Raw genomic sequence first — 23,713 nt, forward strand, 5'->3', positions numbered from 1 at the left:
ACCGTATTTATCGGCGTATAACACACACTTTTTCTTCCTGAAAATAGGGGGCAAATGATGTGTGCGTGTTATACGCCAATATAATGTTAATGATCCATAGTTATTTATTTGAAATGTAAGTTTTTTTCCTGAAATTTCCTTTTTAAAATGAGGTGCGTGTTATACGCCGGTGCGTGTTATACGCCGATAAATACGGTAATTTATGCTCTGGAGTTTAGCCTTAAGAGAGGGAAACCACCATACTTGTAGCATGGCGCCATATTTTCCACATGAAGACTCGAGTCATTTCGGAGGGCAGCCATGCTACTTTCTCTTTCAGGTTGAAATGCGGCAGGCAAGAATCTGCAGGGTCAAAAAACTGTGCTCACTACGGGTGGGTTTATGTATTGAAAGTAGCAATTTTTATTCGAGTTAAAATTATTTACAAAAACCAAAAGACATACTTCATGAAACTGGTACAAACTATTATTCCTGCCGTTGGCTTTTTGCTCCAAAGATCACAGCTGAGAAATACTGTATAAAATAAAAATAGGATTGGATTCAGAAAAAAGTACTCTAGGGTTGTAGTTTCCAACTGCGCTTATTTACACACATGTATTTACAGCGGGGGGGGGGGGGGAGAGAAAAAAAGAAGTTTTTATTTTAAAACTTTTCAATTGGAAGGTTGGCCTCAAGTACCCATTGAAATGCAGAGTGTGATGAGGGTTTTAAACAAGAAAATACACTGCAGCTCTACAGGGGGGCATTCCCCCTGACCTTTATCCCTCAGTCCATCTGCATCTTCAGTGCTTGTTAATTAAAAACTGTCAACACAAGAACTTTTAATTATTTCCCATTCAGCTCATTACCAGTGTAACAGAGAAGGGTGGGGTCCCGATTCCCCCAGAATTGCTTTTAATCGTCCTTCGCCGTGGCGCGCGCACAAGAAAAAAAAAAGGCTAACTTAAAAAGCTACATGAAATCAAACTCAAACTGGAAGCCGTTTGCTCTACCAACTAAAAATGCCAAAAATATATATATATATATATCCAGAAAAATCCTGCGTCGCAAAAATAATTTACAAGTTCAGCTTTATTCCATTACTCTCCCTTGTCCTTCACCCAAGGGCAAACACACAGCCTCCGCTGTCTTTTCTAAGTTACACTGGTACATTTTTTGGGGGGACGGAAGGGGATTTTCTTAAAGAGGTGAGAACATTTTTTTTTAAAAAAAGAGAGGATAAGCTTTTGTTTCTAATCACTTACTTCCATACTGAATTCCCAACAATCCGCATTATCAAAAATAGGAAGACGTAGAAGGCAGCCACTGTGTGTAAAAAAATGTACAGCTTGCACTGATACAAAAGCACGTTTGTAATTTTATACATGGAGATAACAAGATCTAAAAAGCAGGTTAGATTTTTCTGTTATTTCTCCCTTCCCTCATTATACATAGAACTTAATATTTCTTATGGCTTCAAGTTTTACAAATCCAAAGTAAGATGATGCAACTACCTAACACAGGTAAATGTGAAAAGTGTCAGTGACACACACACACGTCCCCGAGAAACTTTTGTGAAGATTCAAGACCAGCTTAATAAAAAGTCATGAGCAATTCCGTCAGTCAGGACATCATTATGAGTGCAAAGAGAGTCCCTAACGTTCAAACCACAACGGAATGAAACAAAAAAAAAAAGTATTTTGCAGGGATCTTTGTTCCACAAAAGTCTCAACACAATCCTTTGCTGTGAACTAGACTCTACACCGAACAAAATTTTTGCTATATTCAGCTATTTAAGGCTTTGTATTGTATGCGTTTTACCTGCTCAAAACTCAAAATATAGAAAGATTACCTTAATTGGAAAGATTTGTCCACTGGATGGTTTAACTCCATGTTTCTTTGAAACAAACTGACAGCGTTTAAAAGTTTTTGCTTATTCCGAAGCGTAAATTACCCTGGACTGAACATGGTTTCACGCTAACCTTTAGCAGGGCATGTTTTACTGCATTTTTTAAAAAATATATAGACAATGGCCAGGAGGGGATCTTTCTTCTTCCTGCATGCCTCTCTTAGAGCTCTGACGTGTTACGGTCTATCGGTTTACAGTACTTAGGCCACAACAATTGCAAAAACTGAGAAGTAGTTTCCAACAACCCAATTTTTAATCAAAACAGTATAAAAAATAAACTATCCGAGCCTCAGCCTCTTTGGATTCCAACACATTTTAAATATAGACAGTAGTTAAGATCACAAAAAAGTATTTTTTTAAAAAAAAAAATTCTGGTTGTTTTTTTTTAAAAAAACTCATTTTGGAATAATCTCTTTCAAAAACAAGAGCAAATTAAACTCAAATCAGAGCTACGCTGCTGCCCAGAGCATTTTTATTTGAATTTTTTTTTTTAAATCTCGATACCTCAGTAGCTAACGTTGCCTTCGCCCCCGGAACAGTGGCTCAACAGTAAAACAGCAGTTGCCTTACCCGCAGCACGGGTTTTTTTCCCCCTTCAAAGGTTGTCACAAAAAAGCCAAGACAAATAAAGAGGGTGGATTAAAAAAAAAATTGCCAAATACATGGAAAATACTGCATTGAGTTGCTAGAAAACATTGCAAATTCGCTCGGTCCACAGATTTTTTTTTTCTTTTTTCCCCCTCTCTGATTTTTTTTTTTTTGGATAAACTGCACATTTGAAGTGGTCGCAACGCTTCGGAAAAATGCCAGGCGAGCGGGAAAAAACCCAGGTATCCTTAAAAATCCAAAGAGAAAAATGAGACTTGAGGAATGCATCTCCCCTCAGCAAGCACGTCGGTCACAATCTCTTGCTTTTTCTGAAAGAAAAACCACCCGCCATCCAAGTGCCTGTGGCCCAACAGGGGTGGTAGTAGTAGTAACTAGCAGTGTTCCAAGTATTCAATCACTCGGGAGATTGACTTCTGGCCGGTGGTTCCCACTGCGCACTGGGTGAGCAAGGAGACAAAAAAAACAGGAAAATGTTAAGATGCATTCCTCCTTTTGAGGAGATGCTGGGATGTTTCCATTTTCTGCTGACCTGCGCCAGTCTGGTTAAGGCCCAGTAATTTTTTTTCCCCTGAAAGTAATGCTTCTTTGCTCCTTACTTCCAGAAAAGCACTGCTAGGTGCTGTTGGAAAGAAACCCACCCACCGTGTTCCAGATCTCTCCAGAACAGGCATGTCAAACTCGTGACGTCGCGCGACGTATCGGAACTTTTTCCCATTGCCGAAAATGGACTGGGCGTGGTTTCTCCGTGACGCTCCGGCCCGCGGGCCGGCAGTTTGACACCCCTGCTCCAGAACATCCTATTCCCCTGATGGTAGAGCTGGCACATCCTTGTTTACATTACAACGACACAAAATTTGGAACAGGATCAATTAGACTGGCAGTTCCCATTTTCGAGAAAAAGAAAATCCCAGCGGGTTTAAATAGAACGTGCTCTTCACATAAGCAGACTTTGTATAAAATTCTTGCCACAAGAATCCAGTTACAGGGAGTGCAGAATTATTAGGCAAATGAGTATTTTGACCACATCATCCTCTTTATGCATGTTGTCTTACTCCAAGCTGTATAGGCTCGAAAGCCTACTACCAATTAAGCATATTAGGTGATGTGCATCTCTGTAATGAGAAGGGGTGTGGTCTAATGACATCAACACCCTGTATCAGGTGTGCATAATTATTAGGCAACTTCCTTTCCTTTGGCAAAATGGGTCAAAAGAAGGACTTGACAGGCTCAGAAAAGTCAAAAATAGTGAGATATCTTGCAGAGGGATGCAGCACTCTTAAAATTGCAAAGCTTCTGAAGCGTGATCATCGAACAATCAAGCGTTTCATTCAAAATAGTCAACAGGGTCGCAAGAAGCGTGTGGAGAAACCAAGGCGCAAAATAACTGCCCATGAACTGAGAAAAGTCAAGCGTGCAGCTGCCAAGATGCCACTTGCCACCAGTTTGGCCATATTTCAGAGCTGCAACATCACTGGAGTGCCCAAAAGCACAAGGTGTGCAATACTCAGAGACATGGCCAAGGTAAGAAAGGCTGAAAGACGACCACCACTGAACAAGACACACAAGCTGAAACGTCAAGACTGGGCCAAGAAATATCTCAAGACTGATTTTTCTAAGGTTTTATGGACTGATGAAATGAGAGTGAGTCTTGATGGGCCAGATGGATGGGCCCGTGGCTGGATTGGTAAAGGGCAGAGAGCTCCAGTCCGACTCAGACGCCAGCAAGGTGGAGGTGGAGTACTGGTTTGGGCTGGTATCATCAAAGATGAGCTTGTGGGGCCTTTTCAGGTTGAGGATGGAGTCAAGCTCAACTCCCAGTCCTACTGCCAGTTTCTGGAAGACACCTTCTTCAAGCAGTGGTACAGGAAGAAGTCTGCATCCTTCAAGAAAAACATGATTTTCATGCAGGACAATGCTCCATCACACGAGTCCAAGTACTCCACAGCGTGGCTGGCAAGAAAGGGTATAAAAGAAGGAAATCTAATGACATGGCCTCCTTGTTCACCTGATCTGAACCCCATTGAGAACCTGTGGTCCATCATCAAATGTGAGATTTACAAGGAGGGAAAACAGTACACCTCTCTGAACAGTGTCTGGGAGGCTGTGGTTGCTGCTGCACGCAATGTTGATGGTGAACAGATCAAAACACTGACAGAATCCATGGATGGCAGGCTTTTGAGTGTCCTTGCAAAGAAAGGTGGCTATATTGGTCACTGATTTGTTTTTGTTATGTTTTTGAATGTCAGAAATGTATATTTGTGAATGTTGAGATGTTATATTGGTTTCACTGGTAAAAATAAATAATTGAAATGGGTATATATTTGTTTTTTGTTAAGTTGCCTAATAATTATGCACAGTAATAGTCACCTGCACACACAGATATCCCCCTAAAATAGCTATAACTAAAAACAAACTAAAAACTACTTCCAAAAATATTCAGCTTTGATATTAATGAGTTTTTTGGGTTCATTGAGAACATGGTTGTTGTTCAATAATAAAATTAATCCTCAAAAATACAACTTGCCTAATAATTCTGCACTCCCTGTAGTGCTTAGGAAAAGCACCGGGGAATAAATTACCGGCGTTCACAGCCCTAAACAGGCAGAATGCCTGTTCTGGCTGTGCCTAATTCCCAAAGCTGAAGTTTAATATAGGTAGTTCTCAACTTACGACCCTAATGGAGCCCAACGTTTCTAGTGCCAAGCAAGACATTTGTTCAGTGAATTTTACATTTCACCACCTCGCTTGCCCCGGATGTTGAGTGATTCACTGCAGCTGATAAGTTAGTAACGCAGTTGCTAAGTGAATCGGGCTTCCCCATTTAGCCTGGTTGTCAGAAAGGTCGCAAAAGGAGATGACGTGACCCTGGGATACTGCATACCGACATAAACGTGAGCCAGTTGCCAAGCATCTGAATTTTGATCACGTGACCGTGGGGATGTTGCAACGATCGTACGTGTTGTCATTCGCCAGCTCGTGGATACGGCAGCTGAGTCTGAGGAATCAGAGGGGGGGCAGGGGCCTGGAGTGACATCAGAGTCAGAGGAAGGCCCTAAGGAGCTCCAAGACCTACACTCGGACGAGGAGCCTGGCCCCTCTACTCGCGCTCAGGCTGAGACACAGCTGTGCTGGGAGCCTGTGGGGGGCAGTGATGAAGCACAGCTGGGAAATATCCAGGATGCACGAAAGCGCAGACAAGAGAAGCGAGTAGGACAGAGGGATGCAATGGGGCGGCTCCAAAGGCAAAGGAGAAGGCATTAGGAAGCCACGCCTCGGCTGCATTATAAAAGGGAAGGTGTGGGATGTGCTGGTTGCCGAAGGAAACCGTTCGTGTTAAGGATTGAGTTTCTGTCAACTGTGTTTGTTTGCCTGGGACATTGACTTCAGGTCTGTGAGAATAAAAGGGGTTGTTTTTTTCTTGCGGCTCCCAGCTATGCTGGGAGCCTGTGTCGGACAGCGACGAAGCGCAGCTGGGAAATATCCAGGATGCGCGACAGCGCCGGCAAGAAAAGAGAGCAGGACAAAGGAATGCAACGGGGCGGCTCCAAAGGCAAAGGAGAAGGTGTTAGGAAAGCCACGCCTTGGCTGCATAATAAAAAGGGAAGGTGTGGTGGGAGGGGCTGGTTGTGTTAAGGATCGAGTTTCTCTGAACTGTGTTTGTATGTCTTGGGACATTGACTCAGGTCAAAGGGCTTTGGGTTTTTCCTGTGGTTCCTGCCTGCTTGATTGGAAGAGGGGTTTCTCCTTCTGAGCATAGCAAGGACTCACATGGGCTGGGACAGAACGGTGCGTGTGAAAAATGGTCCCAATTCAATGTTTTTTTTCAACGCCATTGTAACTTTGAATGGTCACTAAACGAACTGTCGAAAGTCGAGGAGCACCTGTATGTTGGTGAACTTCTAGAAATCTGCCCTGCCCACCCCCCATGCTGCAAAAAAAAAAAAAATGCAAAACAAGCCTACTAATACTAGTCAGGCAATAAATCATTAGAATCTCCGAAGATCTACTTACAGTAAGGTTCATGAAACTAAGAAACTTTTTGAGCATTTCGGTCATGATTGAGAAGTCCCCGTTGGGTAAGTATGTCCTTACAGTAGTCACATTGATCTAAGGAAATAAATTCTGCATTAGGACATTTCCAAGCTCGTAGGAAAAAATATTTTGCACAAAACGCGACACTGGAAGAAATAAAATGCTGCCGCATTCATCCACGCCACCTCTTTCCCAACACAGGACCGAGGTCCAAATATCAATCCTGCATCTCTTTAATAACTCGATACAATAAAGCTTCTCAGCCATTTGCAGCTATATTTTTCCCTTTTCGTAAAGGCTGGAAGCTGGCCCTTCTCCTTTCCACCTCCACTGCTTTACCAGCCAGTGGGAAAATAAGAAAATAAGGAAGGATATGTAAGAGCTATGAAGCCTTTTCCAAAAGCTTTGCTGTTTTACAATTTTCCTCTGGCCACGAATGATCCCAAGACCTGAGCATCGTTCCAGATGAGATTGCAACTGTCAAGAGAAAAGCACCGCTCAAACGGCAGAACATTTGTTGCGTAAGAGTAAAGAACCGAGAGGCAGTATCAAATATTTTATTCCATCATTTGCTTGGGAGGGGATTCCAGCCTTGCAGCAGACACAGCCATGAGCACTGAACATGTCTGGGGGGAGGGCATGGAAGCCACACTCCCGAGCCCTAAACAATGACATAAAATTTGGCAGCACCCTGGACAATTAGGAATAGGAAAACGTAGGTCCGCATGTTGAAGTTCATTTCCTTAAGACTTTTTTTTAATTTGGAAGCCCACTGCTCAAACGTTTAGCCCTGCTCACTGGCGACGGCTGCCTGCAATTAGTGCAGGTTCGAGTCCCACCAGGCTCAAGGTTGACTCAGCCTTCCATCCTTCCGAGGTAGGTAAAATGAGGACCCAGATTGTTGGGGGCAATTAAGCTGACTTTGTAATAATGCTGCTTGGGGATGTGTGTGTGAAAGCCCTAATAAGCAGGCATATACATAGAATGAAGGCTACTGCTAAGCTTGTAAGCCGCCCTGAGTCTTCAGGGAAGGGTGGGATATAAATGGAATTAAAATAAATAAATAAATAAATAAATTAAGGGGCCTTGGGCAACCAAAGGGTGGACAGGTTTTTTTTGAGTGTAGTTCATGTGCTAAACAAAGAGAAAACAACAACAACAACCCACACACATACACACCCGCCCTTGAGTTAAACAAAGTTGATCTTGGATCGAATACCCTTAGGATGGGAAATTAGCTTGGGGAGCTTCCAGAGCAAACAATACAGAGCACAAGGCGGGCAGCCTCACGTGTGTTTTGCACACTTGTGGCGAACCTGTGGCATGCGCACAGCGCCCTCTCTGTGGGCACGCGCGCCGTCGCCCCAGTCCTAGGCCTTCAGCTGGGTTTTATAAAACCTTTTCGATTTAGGCCTCTGCTGCCATAAGCAAAAAAAAAAAAAAAAGGTTCAATCAATTTCAACTTCTCGCGGGGAAAAAAAAAGATCTTTCTTGGAATTGGTGGAGCAGTGGGCTAATGCCTCCTTAAGTAACTCCAGCTGCCTGCAATTAGTGCAGGTTCGAGTCCCACCAGGCTCAAGGTTGACTCAGCCTTCCATCCTTCCGAGGTAGGTAAAATGAGGACCCAGATTGTTGGGGGCAATAAGCTGACTTTGTAATAATGCCGCTTGGGGTGTGTGTGAAAGCCCTAATAAGCAGGCATATACATAGAATGAAGGCTACTGCTAAGCTTGTAAGCCGCCCTGAGTCTTCGGAGAACGGCGGGATATAAATGGAATTTTTTAAAAAAAATTGATTGATTGAACTTTTTAGTCCCACCCAGTCTGACATTACCACCGGAGCCACGCCCACCCAATGGGCCACACCCACCCAGCACCCGGGCGCTCGGTCTCTAAAAGGTTCGCCATCACTGGACTATATCCTACCAAACATTAGATTAAAAGGCATATTGACTGTTAAGATGAATGGCCTTAGTATTGATTCATTTGAGAGCACCGCATTTGCGTCGCAGGAAAAACACGACGACCGCCAGCCTTGGAGAGAAACACACTCCGGGCCCGCTTTTCTCTTACCTATGAAATCCCTGCCCTGTTTCAGACTGTACACACAACCCACTTCCCTGCTTCAAGCCAACCCACTCTTTCCAGCCGTTTAAGGGTTATGCAGTGGTGAACTTTCTTACCGGACTTTCCTGGCAGAGGCAGCCTAGCAGCAGTGCTGTGTAAGAGGCCACGATGCAATCTTCCATGTGCTTTCCGGCATGCTGAAGGGCTGTAAATAAACAAGAAGAGGTTTTATACCGATACTCTCATTTTGCATTCTTACACAATTTTTCTGATTTTTCCCCCCCCCACCAGAGAGAAATACTGAGCAATCCCTAAGAGTAACAAAGCAGAGTTTCTAACCCCCATCAGCTCGACTCTGAAGTCACTGGCTAAAAACTCCCAATTTACCGGAACACGATCCTGACCCGAAGGACAACCAATTAATCCAGTCTACCCCTTAATACATAAATTATAAGGCATTCAAACAAACACATCCGGCACTCGGAAAAAACACCCCAATCAAATTATTTGGAGTTAGGCGAGAGAGGACATTGGGAAAGGTAGGGAAAATCTTGCAAAAAAAAAAAAAAAAAAATTGGGATGAAGGAATGAGAGAAGGAGAAGAGACAGAATTTAAATTTAGGATACTGGATACAAACAGGTAAGATTAAGCTTATTTTTATCAGACAAGACACCATGTCGCACCTGGAGGAGAGCTCCGTCAGTCAACGGGAGCAAAAAGCCTAAAGGGGTCTGGTAGCCCCTCTTCCAACTAATAAAATTAGCACTACTGACAAAAGGCTTATACCTCGTAATAAAATTTGTTAAGACAGAAAAGGGGCCACCAGACTCTTTCCAGTAGTGTCAGAAGCAAGGATTTCCAGGAAAGAGACAGCAAAGGACGTAGCTCAGAGGTCCCCAACCTTTTCGGGGCCAGTTCCGTGGACAGAGGTTTTTCTGCAGACCGGAGGGGGCGTGGTTTTGTGTGCTGCCTGCATCCCGTGGATGGGGCTTTGCTTGTTTGTGCAGACCGGTTGCTGGTATGCCGCGGACCGGTACTGGTCCACGGACCGGGGGTTGGGGACCCCTGACCTAGCTGACACCATAAGCGAAGATATTTTAAAAAACGAGAAAGGGGGAGGAGCTTGAAGAGTTTAATTAAAAAAGAAAAAGAGGCTGTTGTGCATGAGTTCTCTCCCTCTCTCCGATCTTCTGCTCACCTGGCAAGCTGGTTTCACGCTATTCTCCGACAAGCTGACACACATTCTTATTGGGCTGGCTCTCCTGCCCTTAGTCTGCCAGTCCTTTTCCCCAACTCAGTGTGTGTGTGTGTGTGTGTGTGTGTGTGTGTGTGTAAGAGAGAGAGAGAGAGAGGGGGGGGGGAGGAGAGAGAGAGAGCTGCTGCTTCCTGTGGAGATGCAGCAAAGGCAGGAGCCCTGCCCAATAAGCTTGTCAGCTTGTCAGACAACAGCGTGAGGCCACTCTTTTTTATACATACACAGAGAGAGAGAGGGAGAGAGAGAGAGGGGAAGCACAAGAGCCTGTCTCTGTCTGTGTCCCTCTCTCCTCTCTCTCTCTCTCCTGCAGAGCCGCAGGAGAAGGCTGAAAGAGCTGCATGCGGTTCCAGAGCCGCGGGTTGCCGACCCGTGGCCTAGGCCTTCTTGCCCAGCCACTGCCACCCACCTTTATTAAGATCTAGCTCTTCTTCTTCGTCTTCTTTCTTCTCTTTCTCCTCAGCGTTGTCTGGCTTTTCTGTGGAGACCCACTGAATCTCCCCACTGGTCTCCTGCCACTCCCCACTCTGGTCATGCTGTGCGGTGGGAGCCTCTTTAATCAGTTCGTCGGTCTGACTCTCGGCCAGCTGCGCTGCTCTCTCTCTTTCCAGGAACAACTGAGAGACCAAAACAAACATGGTTGGATTGGAAAATCAGCCACCCTGCATTCGCTCACCAGCACTGCCCAATGTCTCAGCCACCCCTCTTCATTGAGGCTCCCCTTTTCACTCAACATCTCACAGCACACTATAATACAGGCATCACGTTAACACATTTGGGATTCAGCACCATGGTTAACTTCAGTTCTTAGTGCAGAAACAATACCGTGATAGGGTTGAAACTTAGCATCCCACAGTTGATCATCAGTGCTGTTGTATCAAGCCAGGCCAAGGACTTTGGGGCAAGTAGTGAATGCAGAGCTGCTGAGAGTAGGGCTAGGGTCAGGGAAGAGGCCTTAAGCCACAGGGTCCCCAACCTTTCGAGCACCAGGGACCGGTTCCATGGAGTTTTTTTCTGTGGACCGGAGGGATGGTGGTGGTGGTTTTATGTACTGCCTCCATCCTGTGGATGGAGCTTTGCTTGTTTGCATGGACCGGTTTCTGGCATGCTGCAGCCCGGCATACCGGCACGTTGGGGACCCCTGCCTTCAGCTACTTATCCTGCCCAGATTTGCTTCATCGAAAAGGCAGGGCAAGCAAATCACTCCAGGTTTCTATTCTGTCGGTTCTGGGTCAATTTGCAAAGATTCAGCAGACCCTCTAGAACAGGGCTTTTCAACCTTTTCACCGATATGGCAATATTCGAGCACTACCTAGCAAGGTGTCAAAAACTCGATGACCAAAAAAAAGGAAAAACGGGATCAAGGACAGGTAGTCCTCGACATACAATTCGCTTAGTGACTGTTCAAAGTTACAATGGCACTGAAATGACTTATGACCATTTTTCACACTTATGACCTTTGCAGCATCCCCAGGGTCATTTGCTCTATATTTGGATGCTTGGCAACTGATTCATATTTATGATGATCAGTGTCCCAGGGTCATGTGATCCCCTTTTGCAACCTTCTGACAAACAAAAGTCGTTGGCAGGGCTGCTGATGGCCAAGTGCTGAGGCGGGACTTCCTTCAGACCCTCCCTTTTATTCCAATCTCCCTCCCTCCTCCTTCTCCCTTCCTGTTTCCCTCCCTTCCTCTTTCTTGCTCATTCCCATCTCCTTCCTTCCAAAGGAAGAATTTAAACACACACACACACACACACACACACACACACACACCATATTTTCCCTCTTCCATATATTTATCAAACAAGGAAAAGCCTCCAGAGACAGAAAAGACAAACCGCTGAGGGAACTAGCTTAAAAAGGTGCATTCCCCTTTAAGAATTAGCTACTGGCTAGAAAGGAAAGTTAAGGAGCTGGCAGCAGGCACTTAAAAAAAACAAAAAAACAAATGTACCGGCTGCCAGTTAAGGCAGCCTCCCCAAATAGCTCCATTCATTCATAAGTAAACGAATGCTACAGGCAGAATCCATTCAGGGCAAAAAAAAAATACTTCAAAATCCCTTTTCAGCAAAACTTATAGGTAACAATAGCAGAGCAATAGAATTAGAACCCAAAATCCAACAGGGGCCATCAGCCACAATAGAAATTGCCAAACACTCCTTAAGAACACAAAGCCCACACTGCACAAAGCCCAGAACTTCAAAGTCACGTAAGAATCCTTCCACTCTCCCCGTTTGTTGTTCGGCTGACCCAGAACCGAACTACTGCTGAAACGGCACTTGGCTTCTGCCAATAAACATCTGCTCTTGAGCAGCTGCAGCAGCTGGCTTCCTCTGGCCTATTTCTTTTCTCTATATAGCCTCCCGGCTGGAAAGCAAAACACCCCCCCCAGCTTTTTCTTCCAACACTTCCTTCCTGTTTTCCTCCTGCTCTCTACTTCCCTCTTTCTCATTGCCATCTCCTTCCTCCCTCCCTGCCTCACCTCCAGCTGATGCGCTGCCTTTCTTCATTCCGCTGCCTGTTTTCTCGCTGCCACCTGCGTGCGTGCCCGGCATGGATGGCTGCCACAAAAGTTGTAGATCGGCTCCCGGCTGGCCTGTTTCATCTCCTCTCCTCTCCTTTCTCCCCCTCCTCCTCCTTCTTTTTTCCCTTCCGTGCAGCTCCGGCTGATTTCTCCTCCTCCCAGGGCTGCGTGTCTCGTCTCCCTCTCCCGCCCAAACTGCCTCCTTTTATAGCCTCCCCAGTCTCTACCCCCCTCCTCCTCCTCCTTTCTCTTCCAGGTGAGGCAGAAGCATGCCGATCCCGGGCCCTCTGCCTCACCCCAAGCTCCCGAGGACTCCCTCACGGCAAGTCCCGCGCTGCGCCGCTTTGACTCGTTCCCTCCCCGGCTACACTTGGCATACCACTTGCCAGGTGCCAATGTATCCAATGTGCCCAACTTTGGCAACTTGAAGGCCTGTGGACTCCAATTCCCAGAATTCCCCAGCCAGCATGGGGAATTCTTGGAGCTGAAGTCCACAAGTCTTAAAGCTGGCAACTTTCAACAACCTTTTCAAATGAAGCTGGAATCTTGAGGTTTCGACCACGTTTGCGACCTGTGTCAAGGAAATGGGAGTTAAGGAGGGATGACTTTCCATACACACCTGTTTCCTGTTTGGAAGATGGTCAGGATAAAACCAAGCTGGGTATAAAGAGGATCACTTCCCTGCCAGCTACTTCACCATAAGGGGTAAGGTTCATTTGAAAAGGTTCTAGAGCAGGATTGTGGAAGGCTGGCAACTTTTAAGACTTGTGGACTTCCAACTCCCAGCTGGGGAACAACTTTAAGACTTTCCAACAGTCACCGGTACTGTAATATCCGGTTATTAGAAATCATATTTCCGAGAAAAGTTGCCAAGGAGAGGTGACAAGAGGGAAGTCTTGATTTCTGCCCCAATAATCTTAACTGGGCAGCTATTTTTCCCTCCCATTCTTTGCAGCCAGGAAAAACATTCTCCCTGTGTGAGAAGAGACAGGTTCAACCAGCTCCTGTAGAACTCTAGATCACAACCCAACCTGAAGTACATAAAAAAAAAATTGGGAGCAGAGTAACGGTATTCAAGTACTGGCTATATCCGTGGTGGCAAACCTATGACACGCATGCCACAAGTGGCACGCAGAGCCCTCTCTGTGGGCACGCACGCCATCGCCCCAGTCCTAGGCCTTCAGCTGGGTTTTATAAAACCTTTTCGCTTTAGGCCTCCACCGTCGTGTGCAAAAAAAAAAAAAAAGGTTCAATCAATCAATCAATTTCAACTTCTCCCGGGGAAAAAAAAAGATCTCACAAAATTGTAACGGATTGTATTTTTAGTCCCACCCAGTCTGCCGTTACCACCGCAGCCACGCCCACCCAATCGGCCACGGCCATGGTAATGGGCCACATCCAACCAATTGGCCACGCCCACCCAGCACCCGACAATACATAAGTGGGTTTCGGCTTGCAGTTTGGGCACTCGGTCTGTAAAAGGTTCGCCATCACTGGGCTATGTTCTCTCTTATGCGTGATTGGAGGGGATGATAAATTTTAGGCAAGGGGTTCAAACGCAGGACTGTGCTGATACGGATCCCCATTTGCTGTCGTTCTTCGTCCCCGATCCCGTGCGACGTGCCCTTATCAGCCCTTTTCTGTCACCATCGGGACAGCCACAGAACTGGCTGAAATGAATGAAAAGAAATGGTCGTGTTCTGCTTGAGAACGCACTTTAGCTTTCCCGGCAAGTCTACAACTGATGGGACTACGCCAGCAAAGCAGGTTATACATGTTCTTCACCCTTCAGGCTTGCGCGCTTGACTTGGCTCACAGCCTTCCGGCCTCTCAACCAGCACTATTTTGCTGAGATCGGCAAAATGAAGAGCAGCAGCCCACGGTACCAAAAGGGAGCTTCCCGCAGAAGAGTCAACTCCTCCCAGAACACGAGACTGTTCCCTGCCCCAGGAAGGGATCACCCCAGCTTTTATTTCTGCGCCGGGGTGTGTGTGTGTGTGTGAACCGTCCTCCAGCTCTCCGCAATTCTTTTATTTTTAAGAACGCTTATGTGGCCCGGTGTGAGTCTTAAGGTAGGCTTGTCAATAAAGTTAACGTAAAGGCTGACCTTTTTACTTTGGGGTAGATTTATCGTCATTTCTTTTTTAACGAGAAGAATCTTCGTGTTGGGTCTGAGGCGGTGGAAGGGGGGGAGGTACGCCCGTAAAACCTACATGCAAGAGGCGGCTGAATATCAACTCTTGAAGAGGATATGCAATTTTATTTATTATTTTTTTACTTGTTTGCTATAGCTTGCATTCCACTCAAATCCAAAATGGCTCTGGGCACCTCAGATCACACAACAACAACAACAAAACGTTCAATGAGAAGCAGAACCCAACCGACAGCCCCCTAACTGCACCAACTAATGGGGTGGGGGGTTGGTCAATCGTCAATGTCCCCAAATACTTTACTGCTTTCCCACGCAGCTCTACATGACTTCTATTTAAGTCGCCGGGAACCCCCGCCAATGGATTTTCAGGCAGCAAAGAGTCCAGGCAAGTGAGATACAAAAAGAAAGGGTGGTAAAGGAGAAGAATTAAACCAGCCTGCGTTCTCTCTGAAAGGCAGATTTCACTATCCCCCCTCCCCCCTTGAATCATCACCAAGCTTCACCCATTTTGGATGCAAAAAAAAAAAAAAGATGGGATTCACCTGTACTAAAGCCAGAACAGCTGCAATTTGTCCAGATGTGCTTAAGCTCTCCTCAGCTTCTCCCAAGCAGAAGGAATCGAAGGAACACGATGTTTCCATATTCACCAGGCAATGTCTGTTTCTTGCGCTATATTCAACCAGATTAATCAAAAGACCCAAACCCTTAAGTTTAAAAGAAAAAAAAAAGAGGGAAGCATTACAAAACTACCACGTTAATTCCTAACTTTAAAGACGTCGATTGTTCAAACAGACCAAGAGAGTTGTAAAAGGTTTTTTTTTTTTTGACCAGCGGATTGTACAAATCTTGGTAATCCTGCCTGTTAAAATTTTATGTTGCAAAATTTAGGTATCGGTGAAACTGGCCCTTTCCGACTGGGCCGCAAAGCCTCCAGAGCGGTTTAACCAGAACCGGTTTCCTGTGCTGCTGAGGCGAACAAAGGCTACCAAACTCTTTCGGGGCCGGGCAGAATAGAAAGAAAGAAAGAAAAAGAAAGAAAGAAAGAAAGAAAGAAAGAAAGAAAGAAAGAAAGAAAGAAAGAAAGAAGGAAGGAAGGAAGGAAGGAAGGAAGGAAGGAAGGAAGGAAGGAAGGAAGGAAGGAAGGAAGAAAGAAAGAGGGAGAAGGAAGGAAGGAAGGAAGGAAGGAAGGAAGGAAGGAAGGAAGGAAGAGGGAGGGAGGGAGGGAGGGAGAAGGAAGGAAGGAAAGAAGGAAAGAAGGAAAGAAGGAAGAAAGAAAGAAAGAAAGAAAGAAAGAAAGAAAGAAAGAGGGAGGAAGGAAGGAAGGAAAGAAAGAAAGAAAGAAAGAAAGAAAGAAAGAAAGAAGAAAGGAAAGAAAGGAAAGAAAGGTAAGAAAGAAAGAAAGAAAGAAAGAAAGAAAGAAAGAAAGAAAGAAAGAAAGAAAGAAAGAAAGAAAGAAAGAAAGAAAGAGGTTGCCTTTGGGGTCTATCGTGCAGCGCAACCAGAGAGACATTTTTATTCATTTATTTTATTTTTCCAAACGGGCTTGAGTCAAGAAGACGAGGGATTTTTTTTACTTACCAGAACCCGAATATCGAATCTCTGTTCTTGAGGTAGGAATTTTGGAACCTGAAGCACACAGTTCAGAGCGGTGCCAATGAGGCCTGGTTGCTCCCCCGTCTTGGTGCTGCCCCACTCTGCAAACGTGAAAAGTACAGAGAAACTGACCAGCCTGTTTTAACATCAGAAAGGTTCCTAAGCTGTTATCCGAGTCCCTCTTTACATTTATAGCTGGCTGATGCGGGGGAAAATCACGAGGAGGGAGTATTGAATGAACCTTTCTTGTCAAAGTACAACTATGTATACAGTGAGATTGGTTGAGCCTCCCTTCGTGCCCCCCACCCCCAACTTAAAGGTAAAGGTTCCCCCGCACATGCGTGCTAGTCGTTTCCGACTCTAGGGGCCGGTGCTTATCTCTGTTTCAAAGCCGAAAAGCCAGCGCTTGTCCGAGGACGTCTCCGTGGTCATGTGGCCGGCATGACTAGACGCCAAAGGCGCACGGAACGCTGTTACCTTCCCACCGGAGTGGTCCCTATTTTTCTACTTGCATTTTTACGTGCTTTCGAACTGCTAGGTTGGCAGAAGCTGGGACGAGTAACAGGCGCTCACTCTGCTACGCGGCACTCGGGATTCGACCTGCCAAACTGCCGACCTTCTGATCGACAAGCTCAGCGTCCTAACCCACTGAGCCACCGTGTCCCTCACCAACTTACAGTGACACAAACCCTCCAGAGCTAACTGCACAACGCACTGGCCTCGCACATCAATCATGCATAAAAGTTTATAAAATTATTTCCCATTCAAGAGCCTGACAGCCCATGGATAAAAGCTGTTCTTCAGCCTGTTGGTACGGCTGGCTCTACTCCTGCATCTCCTACCCGATGGTAGGAGAGTAAAGAGGTACCGTCCAGGGTGTGAGTCATCACTGAGAAATTTTCCTCGCTCTTCCAAGGCAACGAGCCCTGGCGAGGTCATCCAGTGGTGTCAGGGGACAGCCCACACAAAAAAAATCATGCTTGTTTGCCTCAATCAATCAGAACAGAGCTGGAAGGGACCTTGGAGGCCTTCTAGTCCAACCCCCTGCTCAAGCAGAAGACCCTGTGCCATTACAAACAAGCGACTGTCCAGCCTTTTCTTAAAAACCTGCAAGTGATGAAGCAACCACAACTCTTGGTGGCAAGCTGTTCCACTGGTGATTTGTCCTCACTGTTAGGAAGTTTCTCCTTAATTCCAGGTTGCTTCTCTCCATGGTTAGTTTCCATCCGTTGTTTCTTGCACTGCCCTCTCTGGTGCTTTGGAAAATAAGCTGACACCCCCCCTCTTCTTTGTGGCAGCCCCTCAAACACTGGAAGACTGCTATCATGCCTCCCCCCCCCTAAAAAATCCTTCTTTTCTCTAGATTGGCCGTACCCAATTCCTGAAACCGTTCCTTCGTAAGTTTTAGTCTCCTGGCCTTTAATCATCTTAGTCGATCTTCTCGGCACTTTTTCCAAAGTCTTAACATCTTTTTTTTGTAAGGTGGTGACCAAAACTGGATGCAGTATTCCAGGTGTGGACTTACTAAAGCGGTACTAATACTTTACGTGAGCGATTCTATGCCTCTGTTTATGTAAACCAAGGATCGTTATTAGCCTTTTTGGCGGCTGCCGCACATTGCTGGCTCATATTTCCACGATTGTCCACAAGGACTCCAAGGTCCCTCTCACAGTTAACTGTTTTTGAGGCAGGTTTTGCCTAACCTGTACTCGCAACTTTGGTTTTTCCTGCCTAAGTGTAAAATCTTGCTTTTCTCCATATGTTCTCCACCTCCTCGAGTTACTATTAAAGATGGAGTAAAAAAAAAAAATCTAACAAACAAATGTCACCCGTTGTCCATTCCGTCCCTAACGATGAAAAGTTTGCTATCACAAAACATCGGCTCTTCTTCAGAGCTTCTCCTTCAGCCCGCTGGGCCAAGACGACAAACTAGATTTTATTTTTGTGACCCAAAAAAAATGCTGCCATTACAAATGGGCAAAGCTGAAGATAAGAGACACGGATAGGGTTAAAAAGACCTTCAAGGCTAAGTAAGAGGTTTCAACTGAGGGACGACCTCACATTCAACCCAGACGGGCCTTTGTCTAATTTTTTTTTTCCTTCCCCTGATGCCTGAATGGCATTTGACCTGTCGATCCCCAAAGGTCGTACTTTACATCACTTCACTCAGGCACCCCTCCCCCATACTAGCCCATTCAAGCAATGGGCTTGAATGGGCACTAGCCCATTCAAGCAATGTCTTTAAGGACATTTTCTCTAGAGAGAACCAACTGTCTGCGGTCCTGTCAGTTTCCTCTGTCTATGCGTCCTTACATAAACGTGCGACTTACCATTATCGTTTGTCAAATTGAGTAAGACCCCAATGATGGCTCTCATACAGTCTTCTACTGCCTTACCCACGTGGTTCGTTACATTCTGGTGAGGCAGTGGCTTACTGTCTACAAGACAGATGGTGTCTTCGGCTCGGTTGTATCTCTGGATTAGCTCCTCACAGTGCTGTAATGCTCTGAAAGGTTAAAAAGTCGAGAAGGCACGGCACAAATTATTTCCTGCGTCGTCGTCCCATTTCCTTCAAGAAATGTTTCCACCAACGGATTCTGATTGGAAATTGAATGCCGATCTATCACGTCGCCCTAATATGGTGAGCCACGGCTATAACGGCTACACAGTCTTGGAAGCCACATGGTTAGCACAGCTTCCAACATTAACTTTGAAAAAGACACGTCTTGCACGTATTTTTAATTACCCTGTAAACCGCCCTGAGTCCTTCGGGAAAGGGCGGTATATAAATGTAATAAAATAAATAAAAATAAATAAATATACCGGTAAATGTGCACAGCTATTATACTGGACTGATCTACAGAACAAGCGAGACAGAGGAAAGAAAAATCTGGAATCTTAGCTCCTTTATGCGCCCAGTGCTTGCTGCAAGTTCAGCACAGTGAACACCACCACTTAACAGGTCTTGCAAGCTTAAACTTTTCTCTCTAACCACGAAGACTAGGAATCTGGATCAATGTTTGTTTGTGGGTTTTTTTGCAGATGTTTCATTGCTGAAACTGAGATTCAGTGCATAGCACTGATGAGGTTACCTAGTTTGGGTCATAAAACGTCTTCAAGAAAACAACCCAGTTCAGACACCACTGAGGACCCCACAGTTCAACCCACAGTTACAATTATTCTATTTTATCGGTATACGAATCAATCTAAACATCTATGATGCAAACAGGAGAAATGCAGATAAATATACACAGGAGAAAGAGGTAAATTATTTCCCACAAATTATTCTCATCAGAATTCATAAATTACACTGAACCATTTATGAGATGAATGAGGCGGCTTATCTTTTGTCACTTCTTGATGGCTCTGATTATATCCTACATACCACTTTACAATACACAGAATCAAAGGGTGAGATTCATTTACTAGAAAAATAAAAGGATTCTCAAAATAATAAAAACGTTTGTGTAAGGTCAAGCCATTTGTCCAAAACATTCTTCTAAAAATTATCGAAATAATTACAGTCCATAAATACAAATATAATAGCACACTATCACCAAGAAACTCAGCTCCATTTTCACTTGTTCTCTGTAAATTCGGAGAGAAACTGGTACAGAAGTTTCAAGGCATTAAAACTTTCCAACTTTAAATATGCACTGAAGCCATGTTGATTAGTCTTTTAAATAGTTATACCATTCAAATAAATATGATTTATAACTTACTTAGCTGAAGAGACGATGAGCTGTGAATCCTTATATGCTATTAAATAGCTCTGATTCTCTGGATTGTGAACTGTTACCTGGGGGGGGAGGGGGAAATAAACAGTCAAAAGACTAACTCTTTTACGTCCTTCTTAAATGAGCAATGCTTGCATTTGGGCAAAATTTAGCAGCCTAACTTGTAAACAGGAAGTGACCAAGCTCTCAGCATTTGAACTGCACAATAACAAATCGTGAAGATTTTTTTTTAAATGTTCTGGAGATTTAGGATTACAAAAACAACATGGCAGTATCGAGGGAGGCAGAAACATGAGGTCTGCCTCTTGGGGCCACAGAGGTCCTTTAAGTCAGGGGTCCCCAAAACCCAGTCCATAGTTTGGCAGGCCAGAACAACCGGGCCGCACAAAGAAGCAAAGCCCCATCCGTGGGATGCAGGCAGCATATAAGACCATGCCCTCTCTGGTCCGCGGGAAAAAGCTCTCCACGGGAATCGGTCCCTGGTGCCCAAAAGGTTGGCAGCCGCTGCTTTAAGTCGGTGCTTCCCAACTGTGCCAACTTTAAGATGGGTGTACTTGCAGCCAGAATGCTACAAGCGAAGAAGGTTGGGAAACGCTGCTTTAAGTGGAAGAGTATGGACCAGGTTTTTTAGGCTGTTCCTGGGATGCTATGTCTGTGCCTGCGCGGGGATCCCGAAACAGGCCAGCCTTCCAGTAGCAAATTACAAAACACGACATGAACCAGAATCATTTCAAGCTGCCATCCTTCATTTTTTCATTTTGCGATATTTTATGAAGCTTTCCAATTTTACATTTTAGCATTTGAAAAGCAACGCGGGGACTGGGTTAATCGATAGTTCAACAGCAAACTCTTTAGTACAACACTCAGGTTACAACATGAGATATTTCCTCTCTTTTTCCCTTTAACGTTTACTATCTCGCGTTCAAACTAGTACGTTTCTAATTACATCAACTCAATAAAATACAGGTCTTCATTACATTCAATCTTCATAAACAATCCGTATCCTGTTATTAGTTTTTACGTAATTTTTAAAACTTCTCATCGATATTCCAATTTAACCTTTGGTATCCACAATTTTCAGACCCTGGGTAACCAAGATCTCCCTTATCCCACTTTATAACACAACTGTGATGTCCCAAATACACCTTTTATCTGATCTTGTTCTGTTTCCTAAAAGTTAATCATTCTTGTCAATGTTAAAGGTAAAAGGTAAAGGTTCCCCCGCACATGCGTGCTAGTCGTTTCCGACTCTAGGGGCCGGTGCTCATCTCCGTTTCAAAGCCGAAGAGCCAGCGCTTGTCCGAGGACGTCTCCGTGGTGATGTAGCCGGCATGACTAGATGCCAAAGGCGCACGGAACGCTGTTACCTTCCCACCGTAGCGGTCCCTATTTTTCTACTTGCATTTTTACGTGCTTTCGAACTGCTAGGTGGGCAGAAGCTGGGACGAGTAACAGGCGCTCACTCTGTTACGTGGCACTAATAATAATAATAAACCTTTATTGTCAAAGTACAACATGTGTACATTGAGATTAGCTGAGCCTTCCCCCCCCCCCGTGCTCCCTCCCCCCAACACACAGTGACAACAAACCCTCCATCCTACCACACCATGTGAACCAACTACACGACACACCGGCCTCCCAAGTCAATTCTGCATAAGTTCACAGAGATTACATCCCATTCAAGAGCCTAACAGCCCACGGATAAAAGGATTCGACCCGCCAAACTGCCAACCTTCTGATCGACAAGCTCGGTGTCCTAACCCGCCGAGCCACCGTGTCCCTTGCCAATGTTACTCATTACTATTTTTCAGCAGACCCGCTCAAAAACTTTCCGCTTTCCCCGCTCGAGGAAGCCCTGAAGCCAAAGCTCTGTCACTCAAGACAACTTCAGGAAGCAGAGCCAAGTGTCTTTCCTCCAAGCCTCAGTGAAGCAAAAAAAAAAAAAAAGGCAAAGGCCAACCAATCAGACGGTAGCGGGTACACCACTTTCTCCTTATTCTGCTTCAACATCCGTTTTCTTGAGGATTATTTCATACTTACACTTTCCAAGACCCGTAAACATCTTTCTGCTCCCCAGAGGGAAGCCACCAATTTCTCTTCATTCTCATCGCTGCTTAAATGATCCACGCATTCTTTAACTGAGAAACAAAAAAGACGAGTGTGATTGTGAAGCCGGTAAGACATTTTGTAAGGTTTTTTTTATTTTTTTATTTTTCTTTTTTCTTTAGTTGTGTAACAAGCAAACATTAAGTCAATAGCAGTCTACATCACACTGCGAAGAGGTGATAAAATTGTCCCATTACATGTAAGAAAATAGCCACAAAGAGAGAAGAAATTCTTACATATAACAAGTAATAAAATTCAATTAACAACTCTTTTTGACATCCAATTGTACCATTGACTCCAAGACAGATAATACTCTGTGTCCCCTCGGCCCCTTAACATCATAGTAAGCCGATCTGATTCCGCACAGCTCATTATTTTCTGAATGATTATTTGGTCGGGTGGGCTAATATCCCTCTTCCAATATTGGGCCCACACCAGTCTTGCAGCGATGGTTATATGTAACAGCAGGTACCATGCAGTTCTATTTATATTTTGTGGTCTTATCCCCAATAAAAATACCTCAGGACACAAAGTTTGTTTTTTTTTACTATCGAGGAATTGCTGTACATTCCAGTTACCAAACGTCAGCACTTCAGCACCTTTTGAACACAAAAATAAATACCTTTATCTACAATGTGGTCAAGACCGCCCAAAAGTCGTAGCTCTTCTTTAAACCAGTCGCCTGCCCGCTTTGAAGTGAGAGAGAGGAGGGTCTCCATTGCCAGATGACCGGTCTAGAAAACACGCGCAAGTGACATCTGAATATAAACACAGCCAAAAAAAGGTGAAGCCCTCTCACAAAACAGAGCCACTGACAAACCTGTATGCGTTTCAAGACAAGATTTCCCCCGTATGCTATCAACGTTGCCAAGTCCTGGAGGAGATCCACCCTGACTGCTCTTTAGAAGGCCAGATCCTGAAGCGGAAACTCAAGATACTTTGGCCACCTAATGAGAAGGAAGGACTCACTGGAGAAGAGCCTAATGCTGGGAAAGATTGAGGGCAAGAGAAGAAGGGGACGACAGAGAATGAGGTGGCTGGATGGAGTCACTGAAGCAGTAGGCGTGAGCTTAAATGGACTCCAGAAGATGGTAGAGGACAGGAAGGCCTGGAGGAACATTGTCCATAGGGTCGCGATGGGTAGGAAAAGACTTCGTAGCTAACAACAACAAGATAGAGACAGATAGATAGAGTAGATAGGCTAGATAGGTAGGTAGGTAGGTAGATAGGATAGAGTAGATACATAGGGTAGATAGGATAGACAAGAGTAGGTAAGATAGATAGAGCAGACAGAGGTAGATAGAGCACATACAGGGAGTGCAGAATTATTAGGCAAATGAGTATTTTGACCACATCAACCTCTTTATGCATGTTGTCTTACTCCAAGCTGTATAGGCTCGAAAGCCTACTACCAATTAAGCATATTAGGTGATGTGCATCTCTGTAATGAGAAGGGGTGTGGTCTAATGACATCAACACCCTGTATCAGGTGTGCATAATTATTAGGCAACTTCCTTTCCTTTGGCAAAATGGGTCAAAAGAAGGACTTGACAGGCTCAGAAAAGTCAAAAATAGTGAGATATCTTGCAGAGGGATGCAGCACTCTTAAAATTGCAAAGCTTCTGAAGCGTGATCATCAAACAATCAAGCGTTTCATTCAAAATAGTCAACAGGGTCGCAAGAAGCGTGTGGAGAAACCAAGGTGCAAAATAACTGCCCATGAACTGAGAAAAGTCAAGCGTGCAGCTGCCA

The 23,713-nt window shown here is 44.9% G+C and overlaps 1 protein-coding gene across 5 annotated transcripts in view; it reads right to left on the reverse strand.

Annotated features, from left to right (window-relative positions):
• Window positions 1-378: 378 nt before the first annotated feature.
• The window catches only part of WAPL (WAPL cohesin release factor), a 56,225-nt gene continuing 32,890 nt past the window's right edge, over window positions 379-23,713 (reverse strand). For 3 of the 5 annotated variants that reach the window (XM_083364171.1, XM_083364170.1, XM_083364169.1), the window contains 12 exons: window positions 22,584-22,695; window positions 21,896-21,993; window positions 19,841-19,917; window positions 18,449-18,624; window positions 16,104-16,219; window positions 15,068-15,229; window positions 10,258-10,465; window positions 8,712-8,800; window positions 6,509-6,604; window positions 1,832-2,934; window positions 1,245-1,305; window positions 379-513 (listed from right to left, as the gene is read on the reverse strand). In XM_083364171.1, the coding sequence (XP_083220297.1) occupies window positions 2,869-2,934; window positions 6,509-6,604; window positions 8,712-8,800; window positions 10,258-10,465; window positions 15,068-15,229; window positions 16,104-16,219; window positions 18,449-18,624; window positions 19,841-19,917; window positions 21,896-21,993; window positions 22,584-22,695 (1,200 nt within the window). In that variant the 3' untranslated portion in view covers window positions 379-513; window positions 1,245-1,305; window positions 1,832-2,868. Of the gene's footprint in view, window positions 2,935-6,508; window positions 6,605-8,711; window positions 8,801-10,257; window positions 10,466-15,067; window positions 15,230-16,103; window positions 16,220-18,448; window positions 18,625-19,840; window positions 19,918-21,895; window positions 21,994-22,583; window positions 22,696-23,713 lie in introns of those variants that run through there. The other 2 variants (XM_083364168.1, XM_083364172.1) reach the window with 2 other exon arrangements.

Source organism: Vipera ursinii, assembly GCF_947247035.1.
Source record: "Vipera ursinii genome assembly, chromosome: 5".
In the NCBI taxonomy this organism is placed as follows: Eukaryota; Metazoa; Chordata; class Lepidosauria; order Squamata; family Viperidae; genus Vipera; species Vipera ursinii.